Source organism: Acomys minous (assembly GCF_964271855.1).
Source record: "Acomys minous genome assembly, chromosome: 11".
Lineage (NCBI taxonomy): Eukaryota > Metazoa > Chordata > Mammalia > Rodentia > Muridae > Acomys > Acomys minous.
The window spans coordinates 62,599,666-62,616,348 of record NC_140492.1 but is presented as its reverse complement, the minus strand read 5'-3'; the positions used below and the strand labels follow the sequence as shown (position 1 = coordinate 62,616,348).

The window sequence follows — 16,683 nt, the reverse complement described above, 5'->3', positions numbered from 1 at the left end:
GGTTTTCTTCAGCCCTCCACCTGTAAAACATGCGCCTTCCTCTATCTCTACCCTCATTCCCATCAGCCCTCTGGGCCCCTCTGAAGCCCTCCTGCACACTTCGAGTCTTTCCTAAGCATCTTGACCGTTTCACCTCAATTGTTACTGATTTGTCATTTGAACCTTTTAGAATACTCCTTTTGCTACTTAATATGTTTCCAACTTCATAATTAGTACCTCCCCTTATATACTGTAAGCTCCTTGAAGGAAAAGCTAAATCTTTGTATGTGTTTGTATATGTGTGTATACATACATTTTATGTGTGTGTATATATACATATATATGCATATATGATAAGTGTGCATGTATATGTGTGAGGGTGTATGCATGCCACCATATATACATGGAGATCAGAGGACATCTCACTTTCTACCTGGTTTGAAACAGGGTCTCTTGTTCACCGCTGCATACCCCACATTAGGTGGCTGACGAGCTTTTAGAGAGTCCCATGTTCTGCGTCACATCTTGTCATAGGAGCACAGGATGACAGACAAGTGCTACCATGTGTGCTACCACACCCAACATTATGTGGTGGTTTGAGAAGTCAGACTCAGCTCCTTGTGTTTGTGTGACCGGAACCTTAGCCTTCCAATTTCCCACTCCACTTCCTGAAGAGCTGCTTCCTGATGAGTATGGGTCATAGGACCCGCTGGTAACATTTGACCCATTAAGAAAATGTTAAAAAAGAAAATGTTGTTTGATCAACTGCTGACAATCATTTCAGCATCTCTGAGCAAAAATATGATAAGGGAGCATCTCTGGAAAGGCTCCACAGTACTTCCATATTCACAAATGCAATCCAACAAGCATTTGCTGGGTGTGTACTCACTTTTGGCTAGGACAGATGTCAAGTTGAAACAGTCTCTACCTTAAGGAAATAGAAGGTAAGTTAGAATTACTTCCAACTGTGGCTTTCAACCTTAGGAAATTTTAACCCCCAAAGGGCAGTTGTTGGCAATGGATGCAGATAACATTTTTTGGATACATGTGGGATATGTAGGATGCTACTGACATGCAGTAATATTCCCTGAAAGAGACACTGCAGAGAGCACAGTAAATATGACAGGAACATATTCACAGTGAAGAGGTGCTAGGCTCAAAACATCAGCCGTAGTAAACATGGGATACCCTGAGTTGGCAGGCTAGTGCCAAAAGATACTCATCTTTCAAATTATGAAACTTTCCCATGAGTGCTAAGTTTTGTATCTGAGCATCTAGGACTAATGTTTGTTTCCCATTTTAGTATACCAAAAACTCCAGTGCTCTCCTTTAAGACTTTCAGACTTGCCAAGTAGTGGTGGCGCACACCTTTAATCCCAGCACTGGGAAGGCAGAGGCAGGTGAATCTCTGAGTTGGAGGCTAGGCTGGTCTACAAAGTGAGTTCCAGGATAGCCAGGGCTACACAGAGAAACTTTGTTAAAATAATAATAATAACAATAATAATAATAATAGTAATAATAATAATATAATGACTCCCAGGCTTTTTGAACCAGGTGCTCTATGAATATCTGTCACGTGAATAGTTAGCATTGAAGTGTTAGCACAGCCCTCATTCTCCAATCTATTGACTTGACATTTGCACTGAGAATTCTGGAGCACTCCCACCTGCTAGGCATGTACTCTACCACTGAACTGTATCTCAACTTCCCATTTTACTTCCTAACTGGAAACAAGTTACACACTACAAGGCCAGGCATGAACTTTTGATTCTCCTGCCTCAGCCTCCAGAGCAACCGGGATTGTAGGCCTGCACATCAGTCCTGACTGGAATGAATACCTTTACAGACCATCTCACCACCTGCCTTTTAATGGTCATTGAAAGACATGCAGTTTTTCTCAGAAAGTTCCTATGGGAAATTCTCATAGGTAAGGCAAATAAATGCAGTTCTTCGGAACATGAGCGCCATGCTGTGAGGGACTCTGTCCTCCAGGACTAGGAAGGAACACACTGAAATATCCCTGGGCAACACTGGACTGAAGAGCAAAGAGACAGATGAGTTTCGCGGCTAGACAGAAAGATGGCTGCTTTCATTTGCCAAGTACTCTGAAACAAAAAAACAGGTTGAAGGCTCTTTTTTTTTTATTTTGTTCAAATAAGCTAGTGGCACACTACATTCTGTGTGCGCGTGGCTAAAGATGTTTGCGTGACGATCTACTTCCTAGCGCTGATTTCTTCCCCCACATTTAAGTCCCTTTCAACAGGACGATGCTTCATGAGGCTCCAACTCCTTTCCAGCTTTGTGAGAAATTCATTCAAGGATGGAAAAAGCTATATGGAGCATTTTCTTCCAAGGCATTGTGTTCTGAGAACCCCTTAAGCCAGTGGTTCTCAACCTTCCTAATGCTGTGATTCCTTAATACAGTTTCTCATGTTGTGGTGACCCCCAACCATAACGTTATTTTGGTTTCTACTTCATAACTGTAATTTTGCTACTGTTATGAATTATAATATATATAAATATCTGATAGCAGGATATCTGGTAGGCGACCCCTGTGACGGGGTCATTCAATGCCTCCCCTCCCCCAAGGGGTTGCAACCCATAGGTTGAGAACCACTGATTAAGCAGAGGCAATTCAGAAGGTCCCTTCGCCATCCACTTGCCCTTCCACACCGGTGATTGTTGACTTGGAAAGAGGAGTAGATAATGTGAAAACACAAACTGTACATTCACTCGAAACTCCAGCTCCTGCGGTGTGCTTATACAAACCTCGGAGAGCTTGCCAAGATACTTTTGGCGGGATAACGGGAATGCTTAGAAGGCAACTTTTTCTAAGAAGTCTTGGGGAACTGGGAGGTGGGGAGTGTGTGAAGGAATTAAGAAGCTGAAACATAAGAGTTTGAGAGTTATCAAAAGATTGCATCTTGTTAGAGTGTGAAATAGGAAACAGGTAATTTCACGCACAGACTTGGGAGGGACCTCTTAATTCATCCCATGCCTGGTGTGGCTGTGACCTTAAAAAGACTATAAAGATTGAAACTAGGCATAGATGTTGAAGGGACCCTAGCCAGCCTGAGCTTGGCAAACATGGCTCTGGCAGGCCTGGCCCTTTTCCCCCAACCCCTCTGTCTTGCTGAAAACCATTAGATTATATTCCTAAAGCTGGCCACCAAGATCAATTCCCTTATTTGGTCACTTCCTCCTCTTAAGGCTGACTGCCAAGGTACTGAAGTACAGCAATCAAAAAGCCCACTTTTATATTTTCGGTTGTGAGACTTAGGCACCAGTAGAAAGAACAGGCAAACACTAGTACCCTATTTTCTGTGGAAATTAAGATAATGTAATAAATATAAATGCCTTTACAGATTAAAAAAATAAAATTTAAAAAGTCCCCTTTTAATTAACATGCCCAATTAAAATTAAACACCTCATCTTACCATGGAGTTTCCCTATGGGCCATCTTTCTCCTCTGTATCCAGAAGTAGTCCTTTGTACCCAACTCCCAGCCCTGGGCAAAAACTTTAGAGCTCTCTGTTCCCTTCCTCCTGTCCCCTGTCCTCACTCTTCTGCCTCTGTCTCTCATTCCCTGCCCTTTGTCCCTCTAGGGAAAATAAATCTCCTTTGTGCTGTAAACTTAGTCTTGAAGGTCAAACATAGGGAAGCACCAGGCAACTGGGGCCAAAGTACAGGCTAAGGGTGTGTCTGGAAAGGTGAGAAACTGGTTCTCGGATCTGCCTGGCTCTTTTTAGTTCTTCTATTGTTCTTTGCAGGTTTCCTCCCAGAAACATTAGCATAGAGGAGAAGGCCAGAAGGTGACTATGACCCAGAGGAAGGATTGTCCTAGCTAGACTCATGCTGTGATCCTGTCAGAGTCACAGGGTTTGGATGGGAGACATTGTCCCCAAAGGTTTCCACCACAAGGTGAACACATGGGAGGTAAAAATCAAATTTAAGTAAATTATATATACAATCCAGTCACTGTCACATGACCTCAATAGCACTTTTTTTTTCCTTTTAGAATTCCCATATAAAATTGAACAAAATTGATGTGTGTGTTAGTCAAGGTCAATGATTTAGCTATATTTTAATGACTCAAGGGTCACAAAGCCTTCCAATTTCAAGTAAAATCCTTTCATAAGCAATAGCTTTTAAGATGCCATGAACAGCTATACAGAAAGTACAGAGAAAGCGATTTGTATCTGTGATAATGAGCCTGTCTTTGGGGGAGCTCCCAAAACCATATTCTGGGGCTGGAGAGATGGCTCTGCAGTTAGGAGCTCTGGCTGCTCTTCCAGAGGACCCGGGGTTCAATTCCCAGTGCCCACATGGCAGCTCACAACTGTCTGTAACTCCTGTTACAGGGGATCTGACACTCTCACACAGACATACATGTAGTCACAACACCAATGCCCATAAAATAAAAATAAACAAGGTATTTTTAAAAACATATGCCATCATAAAGAATAAAGCAATGCCTTCCCCTTACTATGTCTGATCTGGGAGGTACCTGTCACCGCCTTCCTTCCTCAATTCACCTGGAGCCCAAGTCTGAGTCTGTAAATTCCACCCACCAGTCATACATAGACTGCTATTGTTTAATCTTCTCATGTCCATCTTCTGTCTGGGCCCTCTACAGCCAACACCTAGCTGTCCATAGCAGCGGGCTACCCAGTGGGATCTTTAGAGGTCCACAAATCTCACCATTCAGTTTACAAAGAGAAGGGAAACAGTTTTCTCAAGGTCACATAGGTGAGGAAGAAACAACCTGTGATCCAGGTGGCCCAACTGTTCCGAACTGCAGTGTGCACGGGGCCATTTCCCCCAATCTCCCCCGATCTCCCCCAGTCTCCCCCGATCTCCCCCGATCTCCCCCAGTCTCCCCCGATCTCCCCCATCTCTCTCGATCTCCCCCAGTCTCCCCCCGATCTCCCCCAGTCTCCCCCGATCTCCCCCGATCTTCCCAGCTACTGAAGAATTCTCCTCTTTCACTGCTTTCCATTCCCACGATCCTGATCTGGGAAACACATGTAAATATTTTGGAAGTGTCTGCCTACCACCCACAAAGGATCCCATGTTTTCAATCTTTATTTTATGTAGCAAAAGGGGAAGCCTCTTTGCATTTCAGTCCTTCAGGGAAGGACATATTTGGCTAATAGAGCAGGTAGCTCCTTAAGTCTTCCAAGAAGAGGTGGTGTGGAGAATCAAGGGAATAGCAAAAGTCTGTTTTTTTTTTTCAAGATAGCAATGGTCATCGTAAGGAAGGTCAACCCTCTATGGACCAGCATGTATGATGTCATCAAAACCGTATCCCAGTCTTTAATTTGGATTAGGATTCTCATTCCAGTTTTTTGTTTTGTTTTGTTTTTGCCAAGACAGAGTTTCTCTGTGTATCCTTGGCTGTCCTGGACTCGCTTTGTAGACGAGGCTGGCCTCAAACTTACAGTGATCTGCCTGCCTCTGTTCCCCGCCCCCACGTGACTCCCCGCCGAGTGCTGTGATTAAAGACATGTGCCACTACCATCCAGCCTCATTGCATTTTTTAAAGTTATAGATGTAAAAATACAGATGTATGCATTGTCAAGGCAAAGATTTTAGAGTGGGTATAGTCTCAATATTTTTTTTTCTTGTCACAGAAGCTGTAGTGTATCACACAGTATAGCCTTTTGTCCACATATGTTTACTTTCAAATGTTCATCGCTACGAGTCATGGGTCTGGTTTGAGGCCCACACTATCGTTACCGTATCCTCACTGGGACTGCTGTCAGATATCCCGTTGTTGTGGTGTGTCAAGGAGATTCTTAATCTTTGAATCTGCAGGCCTGGCCCCTTCATGTGTTCCAGCAGGTCATACATGGGGTAGATGTTGGGGTGAGGTCCACTCAGAGCCCTGGATCAGGGGCCACTCCCTCGTCCTCAGGGCAGGGCCCGTCGTACTATTCCAGTGTCATCAGAGCAGGGCCCATGTCCTCAGGGCAGGGCCGGCTCTCCTGCTCGCCTGTCATCACAGCAGGGCCAGCTCTCCTGCTCCTGTGTCCTCAGGACAGGGCTAGTGTCAATATTTTTAATATAGACCTGCAAATTGTTTTTTAATGCTATTTTTAAGCCTTAAGATTATAAGTATATAATTTAAAAAATACAAGATGGTATAATCACGACTTTCATTTTTATACCAAGTTGTTGGCTACCTCCAACTGTACTCAACTTTTTGTTTGTTTGGGTTTTTTGGTTATTGTTTTTTGTTCTTTGAGACAGGGTCTCTCTGTGTAGCTTTGGCTGTCCTGGACTTGCTTTGTAGACCAGGCTAGCCTTGAACTCACAGTGATTCGCCTGCCTCTGCCTCCCAAGTGCTAGGATTAAAGCTGTGCAACATGTACTCAACTCTTAAACATAACTAAGACCTTCAACTACACTTTTCCCTGTAAAGGTGACTCTCCCCTTACATCTTGAAATAAGTGATGTTTTGTGGATAGTAAACTTTTTGATTTTACTTCCTCTGACTCTCAGGTCAGGAACTACAGTGACTATAGGGTCACTTTAACCATCCCCTTCCATCAACCGAGAACTTCATGTAAGTGGCCATTTCTCTTCCTTTTGGATCTTGCAGCTATAAATTAAATTTCTCTGGGGACCCATATGTTCTGTTGATGAAAACAGTCTGACAGTTTGCCCAAGACTTATGTTATCTGAATGCAGGTCCATAGGAATTACATAAGCAAACATATCCTAAATAGTAAGGCTAGACTCCAAGCCCAGAGGCATAATGACACAGGCTGTTTTAGCTTCCTTTTTAGAAAGATTTACTCTTATTTATAATTATGTGCATGTGTTTGTGGAGGGGTAGCTATGCATTCATGGGTGAAGACTCCTAAGGAGGACTGAGGGGCATTGGATGCCCCCTGGGACTGGCATTACAGGTAGTCATGAGCTGCCAGATGTGGGTGGTGGACACTGAATTCAGGTCCTCTGTAAGAGCATCACATGCTCTTAAACACTGAGCCTTCTCCCCCACCTCTAAAGCCTTTACATTTCTGAAATAAACAAGTGAGTTCAAGCCATGACTCTTCTCCGTGCTCCATTATCTGTAAGTTTGAACAAGTTACCTACTATACTTAACACTGAGACCTACGTGTTTAGTTTTATGATGATTAAGCAGGCTTACAAACGCAACAGATCAAACAAGAACTGTTGTCACAGGGGTCCCCAAGGTGCCTGGACAAGTGCTGTGAAAACGGAGACTTCAAGCTTGCAAAGTAGTGGGTTTATGGATCGAAAATTGAGATTTCTTTGGAAACTGAGGCAATTTAAGTTAGCTAGTAAAAGCCAGTGAGGAAGAAAATAGCTCCTCAAGTTCCCTATTTTACAGACATGGAAGCAAAAATAAAATCATAAGGTTTATTTTATGTGCTCACATTTAACCCCCTTCTCCTGACCTAAGCGATGGAGTTGACAGTAGTGGAAACTAGGTGATTGAATCCTTACTAAAACCTGAATAACAGTTCATTGAATAATCTGAATAATACATTCCCGTGTGGGCTGCGACACCAGGCTTAAGATGAATTATGATTTTAGGGCTCCTGTAATACTGGGTCCTTGGCTGTTATGTATTTTTGCCTTGAGAAAGGGTCTTATATGGACAAGGCCAGCCTCCAACTTGGTATATAGAGAGTGAGATCTCTCTTTCTTAGTTCCCTAATAATGAGCACAGGCGGGATGCGAGGATGCCAAACAGACAGACCGTTGTCTGTCTGGGTGACTGCTGTCACCAGGCTGTGCTACCATATTGTGTAAAACGGTGGCTGTTCAGGCTGTGCCTCGCCATGGCTAACTCCATTTTACAAGCAGCATTTGACTTTAAGTGCATATGTAGAAGCAGGGTGACACTGAACACCATCCAGAGCCTCCCATAAGGTATGGGCTAATAAGTAACTTATTCTTAAAAGCGGAAAGGGTGCAGCTATAAACTTACCACAGGAAGTTAGATGCATGAGCACATTAAAAATCCTATCAGGAAGACCAGGCTTGAGAACTTACTGAATAAGCCACACCAAGCAAAAGGTTCCAACGCTTTCATGTAGACCCCAGAGGCAACTCAAAATCATGACGGTGAAGGCCCTGACCTGTCAACTGACTCCTTTGTGTGTGCTTCAAGGGACTCACATATCTCACATCTGTCCCCAGCTTCAGCTCTGCACAGTCCCCGACATTGATACAGCCTACCCAGGCTGCCATTTGTGCCCGACTCCAGTACATCCATCCAATTGGACCCAGCCCTGTATTTCACCATTATGACCTCCAGGGGGAGCTCTCCTTTACAGCCTGGCTCAAGAATGAGGTTCAGCTCAGTTCTGGTCCTATGGTTTAACCCTAGAGCAGCTGAGCACCAGTTCGTTATCTGACCTCCCCTACTCAGAGGACATCTGCCGTACATCCTTATCAGCATCTGGTTTCTGCTTCTCGGTGAGGCTTTTGAGGATCTCCTGTGACTTCTTTTCCTTTTTGTTTTAAATATTTTTTACATATATATTATTACACATATATACAATAAACTACCTATAGCAAGAAGAACCACGGAACAACCAGGAATTATATAAATGTTATATTATTACTGTTTTGGCATTTGTATTTGGCAGCCTTAAAGAAACCATCTTTTCTATCTTGGTGAGTCTAAAAAATTCTGAATGTAAATCAGTATCATATCTTGTCCTTTTCAACTTAAAACCTCTATCTAGACCTAAACACATCTTAACTCCTAAACAACTAAGCTTAATTGTAAAACTAAACTACCTGGTCTTCAACCCCATCAGAGACTTGAGAAGGAATAAGATTGATTACCTGAGTATACAGGTGGTGGAGGTTAACAGCTTCCAAAATGAGAAGATGACAGAGACAGTTTGCTACCTAAGCAGCTACCCAATTGTTCTGTGCATCACATACACCTTATACATTTATAACTTTAGGACTGTATGCTTTCTGACTTAACTCTCTGCAACTATGCTCATACACATACACACACACACACACACACACACACACACACACACACACCTTCATACCTTGGGAATGGTAGAGAGATGGTTTGGTGGTTAAGAGCACTTACTGCTCTTTCTTAAGAGCAGAAGTCACACCAAGTAGCCACATCAGGTGTCTCACACTTACCTGTTATCCCCAGTTCCAGGGGGATCCGATGCTTCTCACTTCTGTAGAAATCCTCACTTGCATGTACAGACACAGGCATAGACACACAATTTAAGGATATAACTTTTTAAAAGCTGAATTCCTTGAGAGAAAGAGGGGGTGGGGGCGAAGATTTCTCTCAGCAAGATAGGTTCTGAACCAAACAAGCAACACTGAGTTGTGACCAGCATCCTGAATCACAACAGAAAATGTTGCAAAAGTCAATCTGAGGAAACCTCCAATTGGTGACATGAAAAGAATATGTAGTTGTGCACAAGGTGATGTGGACGTGAGGAGGGACTGACACTGGGCTCAGATGTCCCCTCCTGGTCCTCATACCACTACCCCAAAGCAAAATTAGCCATGTGGCACCACCATTTTCTATTACATAATTTGCAAAGTGACTTCAGAAACAGGCTTACTTTGAAAGTGCTTGAACTTGAGTGGCCCCATTAATTCTGAAAAGTAGCCAACTTTTACTTTTATCTATAGACCACCCATTTCAGAAGAGAAGGCAGGAGGCAGAAGAAAATCTACTCTTAATGTGAGACCCAGCTCCACTAGAGAGCTAAAAGCCCACTGAATAATAAAAACATGTGAATGTCTCAAAAAATCAGTTATATGTAATTTTAAAATTATAGCTCAGCCTTAAGGCACTTTATCTGAAGTACAGATGATACGAGCCAATTTTCTCCACTGCAGAAAGACAAACTGGTAAAAACTCAATGGGATACGTGTAAGGGAAAGTAGAAATTTACATTCCATACATTTCCCCTTGACCTCAGAGCTACTCAGGTTTGCAGCCTAGACAGGAATTCTGGGGATTAAGCAAAGGTTGCCAAAAAATTACCAACACCCAAAGAGGTCTTTGCATGTTTCTGTGTGAAACTTACATACTATATTCTCCACTATGACCAGATGTGGCAAAAGGGGGAAATGTCATATCTGAAAGCAAAGCATTTCAATACTGTCAGCGTGGCTAATTGTACTTGTGATGCTGGTTCTGGGTATGGTCTGGCCGTATAGATAACTTCATAGAGATGATTTCCGGAATACGCCTGCCCACATCAACGGTACACCCGACTTTGTTCTAACCTATACAGTACATCAAAATGGTCAAAGTAGCTACACAGTATGAAAGGAATCAATGAAAGTAGCATATGCCAGCTCTAAACACAAGGCTACAAGGGTGTGAATCCTTCATAGCCATCCCAGAAAAGAAGAGACACACCAACCAAAGTAGCTCAGCTTGGCGTGCTTGATTAAACATGGCGATGAACTGAACCTTACTCAAAACTAGTTAAAAGACCAGTGGTGAGGAAGTCGAGCAAGAGAAGAGGCCTGCGGGTCCAGGGTCTGAGGACTCACGCTGTCATTTCCATCTCCTGTGGTGCTACCCGATGTCGGCCGCCATGACTGGGAGATGATATGCTGCCCCGAACGATTCCCCCTCCACATCCAGGAAGGGGGCTATGCGCTTCTGTCCCAGCTCTGCACAGGGTATGTCCCCAGTTGGAAGATCTGGGACTGGATGGCCCTCTGTTAGTGTTTGTGACCAAGGAAATGCTGGTTGGTATCCACTGGCTTCTCCAATCAGAAGCACATCTGGATCTGGGAAGCAGCTGTTTAATGCGATTTGTATTTTGTAGAGAGGATAAATATACACCAGTAGGAAAATGGGGAGGAAAGAATGCAGGCTGCTCACAATATATACATCTAGATTTAAAGGTGGGGTCAAGAAGAAGAAAGAAGAAAGAAGAAAGAAGAAGAGGAAGAGGAAGAGGAAGAGGAGGAAGAAGAAGAAGAAGAAGAAGAAGAAGAAGAAGAAGAAGAAGAAGAAGAAGAAGAAGAAGAAGAAGAAGAAGAAGAAGAAATGTCAGAGGTGGGTATGCTGTTACATACTTGAAATCCCAACACTCAGAGCCTAGGGTGAAAGATAGAGTTCCAGGCTAAAGTTACGTGGCTACATAGTGAAAATGGGAGGAAAGAAGTGAAAATGGGGTAGTGGTGGGGAGGGGGGTGTGGGGGAAATTGAGGTTACAAAGTAATAATGACAACAAAATTCCAAGGCCAGTATGTTTCTTTTTTATTTTTGTGTTTGACTTGAGATTGTTGAATGATTTATAAGCATTACATTAATTCCCATGCAAAACTCCAAAACCACATATGCCTGATTCCAATTGGCTAAAAATCCAACCTATGAGTCTGGACACTCAAGACCAAAACCACCATGCCGCTTGGCTTTTCCATCAGCAGACAACATCAGTGTCATCTAGATCAGCAGGCCCAACCAGGACTCAAGCACCACAGTCTGCCTTGAGTTCACGCCAAAACAGGGGCCTACGGCCCACAGCACCTAAATCTGGAAAATCGTTTCAGTCAGAAAACAGGACTCCTTTATTCCAACACAGCCACCTAGGTTTTTCCTGGTTCCTGCTCTCCAGTGAAACCTGCTTTGAACAGACATGGTTATCTTCAACGTGGGGGAGAATTCAGCCTGTCAGTTTCCCTCAAGATCTCGGCAGAGGAAAGAGACCTTATAAAAGGAAAGGGGGAAAGAAAAAAAAATTTGTAGAACCCCCAAAGGAAATACAAAGACATCCAACGTTGTCCAGTGTCATTTCCCCTAGCTCATGATAGTCAGCGAACAGGTATAAAGCTTTAACAACCTCTTCAGTGAGGCGGGAACCAGAATTATCAATGAGGGTAAAACGGGACCCACAGTTAAAGGAGAACTAGACAAAACGAGAACGGGACTGAATGAAAAAGCGACTGCATTTTCCAGAAGGGATGTTAACGTACACCGAGACACACAGCGCAGCTATGACAATGGCAAAGACTTCATTAGTGCAAATAACAATTAGCATGGTTTGCTCCTTAACAGGATTTAAATAAGGCTTCAAATAATTACAAACACTAAAACTAACATTTGGAAACCTTAATTCTGTTTGGAAAGCTATCAAACCCTCCCTCCAAACCATCCCATGTTTGCTGAGTCGAGGACAATTACATTCAATGAGGCTGCTCGGAAACATAATGTGCATCGTTCTCTGTCTTGAAGTTTCCGTCTGGTAGAAAGGGGGGAACTACTTCTGACTGCTGGGGCAAAGAGAGAAATGCAGCCAGCACACACAGGCCCCCAGGTCCTTAAGACTCTCACATATATCCATCGCAGTGAAAACTCGGGAGAAGAACAAGGTCACAGACGGAACAAACGCCAGAGAGAATACGTTCAAATATGCCAGAGTGAAATGTGTTTCCCCAAAGCCACCAACAAATCTACACTGGGTGTGAGACAGAAAGCAAGAAAGAGTATTCATGGGCAGTGTCACCTATGGCTCAAGTTCTCCTTAAAAATGAACAGCAGTAAAATGAAAAAAAAAAAAAAAAAACCACAATAACTAGAAAACAAACAGCAAAATCCAGGCAGAGTATGAAATAGTATTAATACTTTTTCAGAGCCTGCACCATCCTGCAGAACCAGGAAACTTAAGATTGTTCTTACCAAATCCAATGTTAAGCTGGATATGTAAAAACAGAACGACAGAATCACAAGCCACACTACACGGTACATAAGTTTTAGAAAACCAAGAAGGGGGCTGGGAGTGGGCGGGGCAGTCAACAAAACACTCAGAAAAATTTATCATCGATTCTGAAATGGGGCCTTGTGACGTCATCGGGGTTAATAAAGACCGAGATGGACTTCCCTGGGTTCTCAGTCACTAGCTGCTGCAGTTTTTTTGCCAGCCGGTCGTCAGGCTGACTGGGGTCCCCTCCGTCAGACTGCGGGGAGGGGATGCTGGTGGTGCTCCCCCGGCGCTGCAGCTTCAGCGTCAGCCGATTGGCTGCCTTTACGTGCTCGATGGCGGTGCGCAGGTGCTCGGCAGGATCCGAGCGGACGGAGGAGAGCTTCCGGGCGTGGAGCATGACCGTCTCCTCCGACAGGTGCTCCAGCATGTTGCACTGTGGGATAAAATAATTAGGGCACATCTTGTTGACCAGACAGTGCTGCAGGTCGTCAATGAGGCCCAGCAAAAAGTGAGCTGCATAGTCTTCCTGGGCCAGGTAGCTGGCAGGGAGTCGGTCGCAGGCCCAGAGCATCATGCTCCGCAGGTGGTAGGGGCTGATAGCCTTGGGCCGTGACAGCAGTTTGATGATAATGGCTTTGCAGGCCTGGTAGGCCTGCATGAGGCTGCCCGAGATGCACTTCTTCAGCTGCACCTCGCTCCTGGCAAAGGACAGTCGCCACTCATTGTCCTTCCTGCCCTTGTAGGAGCAAGCTGGCACCAAGTAAAAGCCACTGATGACCTCCTCCTCGGTGATCTTCCCGTCCCAGAAGTGGTTCTCCATGAGCCAGCTCTGAGCCACTGCCGGCCACCCTTTGAACGACACCACGGGGACGATATCGTACAACATACGGCTGCTTCCCACGCCCAGGATGATGGAGATGATGGTCCCGTTTTTTTCTACCTTTTCCACCTTCGGCATCCCTCTCTGGGGTTTCTTCTGTATCTCCGAGAGGACGATGCTGATAGAGTCGTAGAACCAGTCGGCCACTTTGGTGGGAGAGAAGAAATAGTTGGTGGCACCGTTGATGTGATCTGCGATCGTACAGCAGTCTTTCCACTTGCTGATTGTCCCCTCGTCGAAGAGCCGGAGGCTCAGCCAGGAGTGGCACAGGGCCGAGTGGCGCATGTCCAGCGTCACGGGCTGATTGCGGTCGTGCAGCTTAAGGGCCGGCACCAGGAGGGTGAAGTCCATGTCGTAGTCGGTGCCCCGGGCATAGACATTTAAATCGTCTAGGTCCAGGTCCACCACACCTTCTCGGACCCCTCCGGAGAGCAACAGATACTCGTTAGCCACAGGGAGTTTTTGATCTAGCTTTTGCACCATGCCTGGAAACAAAAAGAGAAAACATTGTTACAGAAAGCACATAGCCACGGGCAGTAAGAAGGAAAAAGTTCCAGCCTCCAAGGACTAAACGTACCAGAACAAAACCAGACCTCAGGTGCTGTAGAGACCCAGCTAAAACCACTGTTTTTACCAGCACCAAGGTCTGCCCTTTCCCAGGTGGATGGACTCAGACAGATCACTAGTTTCACCGTAAACCAGCCTTCTCCACCCACGTCATCCCCTGGAGCGGCAGGCTTTCCACTCCCTCCCTTCTCTCCCTTGGTCAGAGAGAGTCCATAATGCTCCAACTCTTCGCAACCTTGTCCTGACAAATCTCATCCACATCTCTCCTCGCCCCCACCCCTGGGCTCCTCAATACTGTCCCCGTTCTCCATGCCATCACGTGAAAGTCGGGCCTAGTGTTTTGCCAAGGCAGTCTCAGCTGCCTAACTTCGTCTCATAGCGTGAACATTTCTCTGAAGCAGACGTTCTCAGTGTGACTGCAGAGACCTCTCAAAGGACAATGTGTTCCTAACTCTAGCACAACATTTGACCTTTCTGTGTGGCACTTGCACGGAGGTACCAAAGCCACAGCGTGTACAACTCTGGGCGGCCTGCTGGGTGGTCACTTGGACCGCTATAAATACGCTAAGTGAAGCGCTGTGCCGGGGTTAAGAAATGGATTGGGAACAAAGTGCTGCTGGCATCTGGGCACCACCACACTGTTATCTACGCTTGGGTGTAAATGACTCAATTTGTTTTGTTTTGTTTCTCAGCCTACAGAAGAGCAAGCTGCCCCTAAACACTACCACCCAGGCCCAATCTAATAACCAACACGGGTTACATAGTAACACGCTCGAGGTAATTTGTCTGAAAAGTACCACTGTGTTCTGCTTTGGATTCTAACAGCTTTCTTTAGGCAGACAGGTGAAAACGCCTTTCTCCCTCTGCTGGCTTGGAAAAACTATGGCCACTTAACACTTGGTGTTAAAAAGCATACCTTGGGCGGGGAAGCTTAAACCTCCCTCTGCCCTCTGCTGGACTGGAGAAGTGAGTACTTTTTACCAGCTCCAGGAAAGGAAATGTCCCTGCCTGCCACACAGTACTGTTCCTTCTAACTGCCTCTTCCACATCTAGTTAAAATTAGCTTCTCTTTTCAGGGGGGGTCAAAAGAAAGCGTTTGGCCAAATTCTAGAATTCGGGAGTTAAGGCTGATTTTTGAACACCAGTTCTCTCAAAAATGTTCAACTTCAGCGGCCCAGTGAGCGTGGAGGTTCATCTGCTATGTTCCCAGAAGTGGAGAAGTCAGTTGCTAAGGCCACGATCTTCCCGTGATGCGCGCACATCCATCTGGCCTTCTTGAGCCCGCTAGTCTGCAGTTTTACAAAACTGTGATGACAAACAGGGGCTTTCCCAGCTCTATCTACCCCCCCAGCCCCGCCCAGCTCTATCCATCCCCCCAGCCCCGCCCAGCTCTATCCATCCCCCCAGCCCCCAGCTCTATCCATCCCCCCCAGCCCCGCCCAGCTCTATCCATCCCCCCAGCCCCGCCCAGCTCTATCCATCCCCCCAGCCCCCAGCTCTATCCATCCCCCCCAGCCCCGCCCAGCTCTATCCATCCCCCCAGCCCCGCCCAGCTCTATCCATCCCCCCAGCTCTATCCATCCCCCCAGCCCCCAGCTCTATCCATCCCCCCAGCCCCCAGCTCTATCCATCCCCCCAGCCCCGCCCAGCTCTATCCATCCCCCCAGCCCCGCCCAGCTCTATCCATCCCCCCAGCCCCCAGCTCTATCCATCCCCCCAGCCCCGCCCAGCTCTATCCATCCCCCCAGCTCTATCCATCCCCCCAGCCCCCAGCTCTATCCATCCCCCCAGCCCCCAGCTCTATCCATCCCCCCAGCCCCGCCCAGCTCTATCCATCCCCCCAGCCCCGCCCAGCTCTATCCATCCCCCCATCCCTGCCCAGCTCTATCCATCCCCCCCAGCCCCCAGCTCTATCCATCCCCCCCAGCCCCCAGCTCTATCCATCCCCCCCAGCCCCCAGCTCTATCCATCCCCCCCAGCCCCCAGCTCTATCCATCCCCCCAGCCCCGCCCAGCTCTATCCATCCCCCCCAGCCCCGCCCAGCTCTATCCATCCCCCCAGCCCCGCCCAGCTCTATCCATCCCCCCCAGCCCCGCCCAGCTCTATCCATCCCCCCATCCCTGCCCAGCTCTATCCATCCCCCCAGCCCCCAGCTCTATCCATCCCCCCAGCCCCGCCCAGCTCTATCCATCCCCCCAGCCCCGCCCAGCTCTATCCATCCCCCCAGCCCCGCCCAGCTCTATCCATCCCCCCAGCCCCCAGCTCTATCCATCCCCCCATCCCTGCCCAGCTCTATCCATCCCCCCAGCCCCCAGCTCTATCCATCCCCCCAGCCCCCAGCTCTATCCATCCCCCCAGCCCCGCCCAGCTCTATCCATCCCCCCATCCCCCAGCTCTATCCATCCCCCCATCCCCCAGCTCTATCCATCCCCCCAGCTCTATCCATCCCCCCAGCTCTATCCATCCCCCCCAGCCCCCAGCTCTATCCATCCCCCCAGCTCTATCCATCCCCCCAGCTCTATCCATCCCCCCAGCTCTATCCATCCCCCCCAG

At 46.7% G+C, this 16,683-nt stretch overlaps 1 protein-coding gene across 2 annotated transcripts in view; it reads right to left on the bottom strand.

Moving 5' to 3' along the window:
• Window positions 1-11,215: 11,215 nt before the first annotated feature.
• Window positions 11,216-16,683, bottom strand: part of MB21D2 (Mab-21 domain containing 2) — a 105,441-nt gene continuing 99,973 nt past the window's right edge. For both annotated transcript variants that reach the window (XM_084801109.1, XM_084801110.1), the window contains exon 2: window positions 11,216-14,048. In XM_084801109.1, the coding sequence (XP_084657235.1) occupies window positions 12,784-14,048 (1,265 nt within the window). In that variant the 3' untranslated portion in view covers window positions 11,216-12,783. The remainder of the gene's footprint in view (window positions 14,049-16,683) is intronic.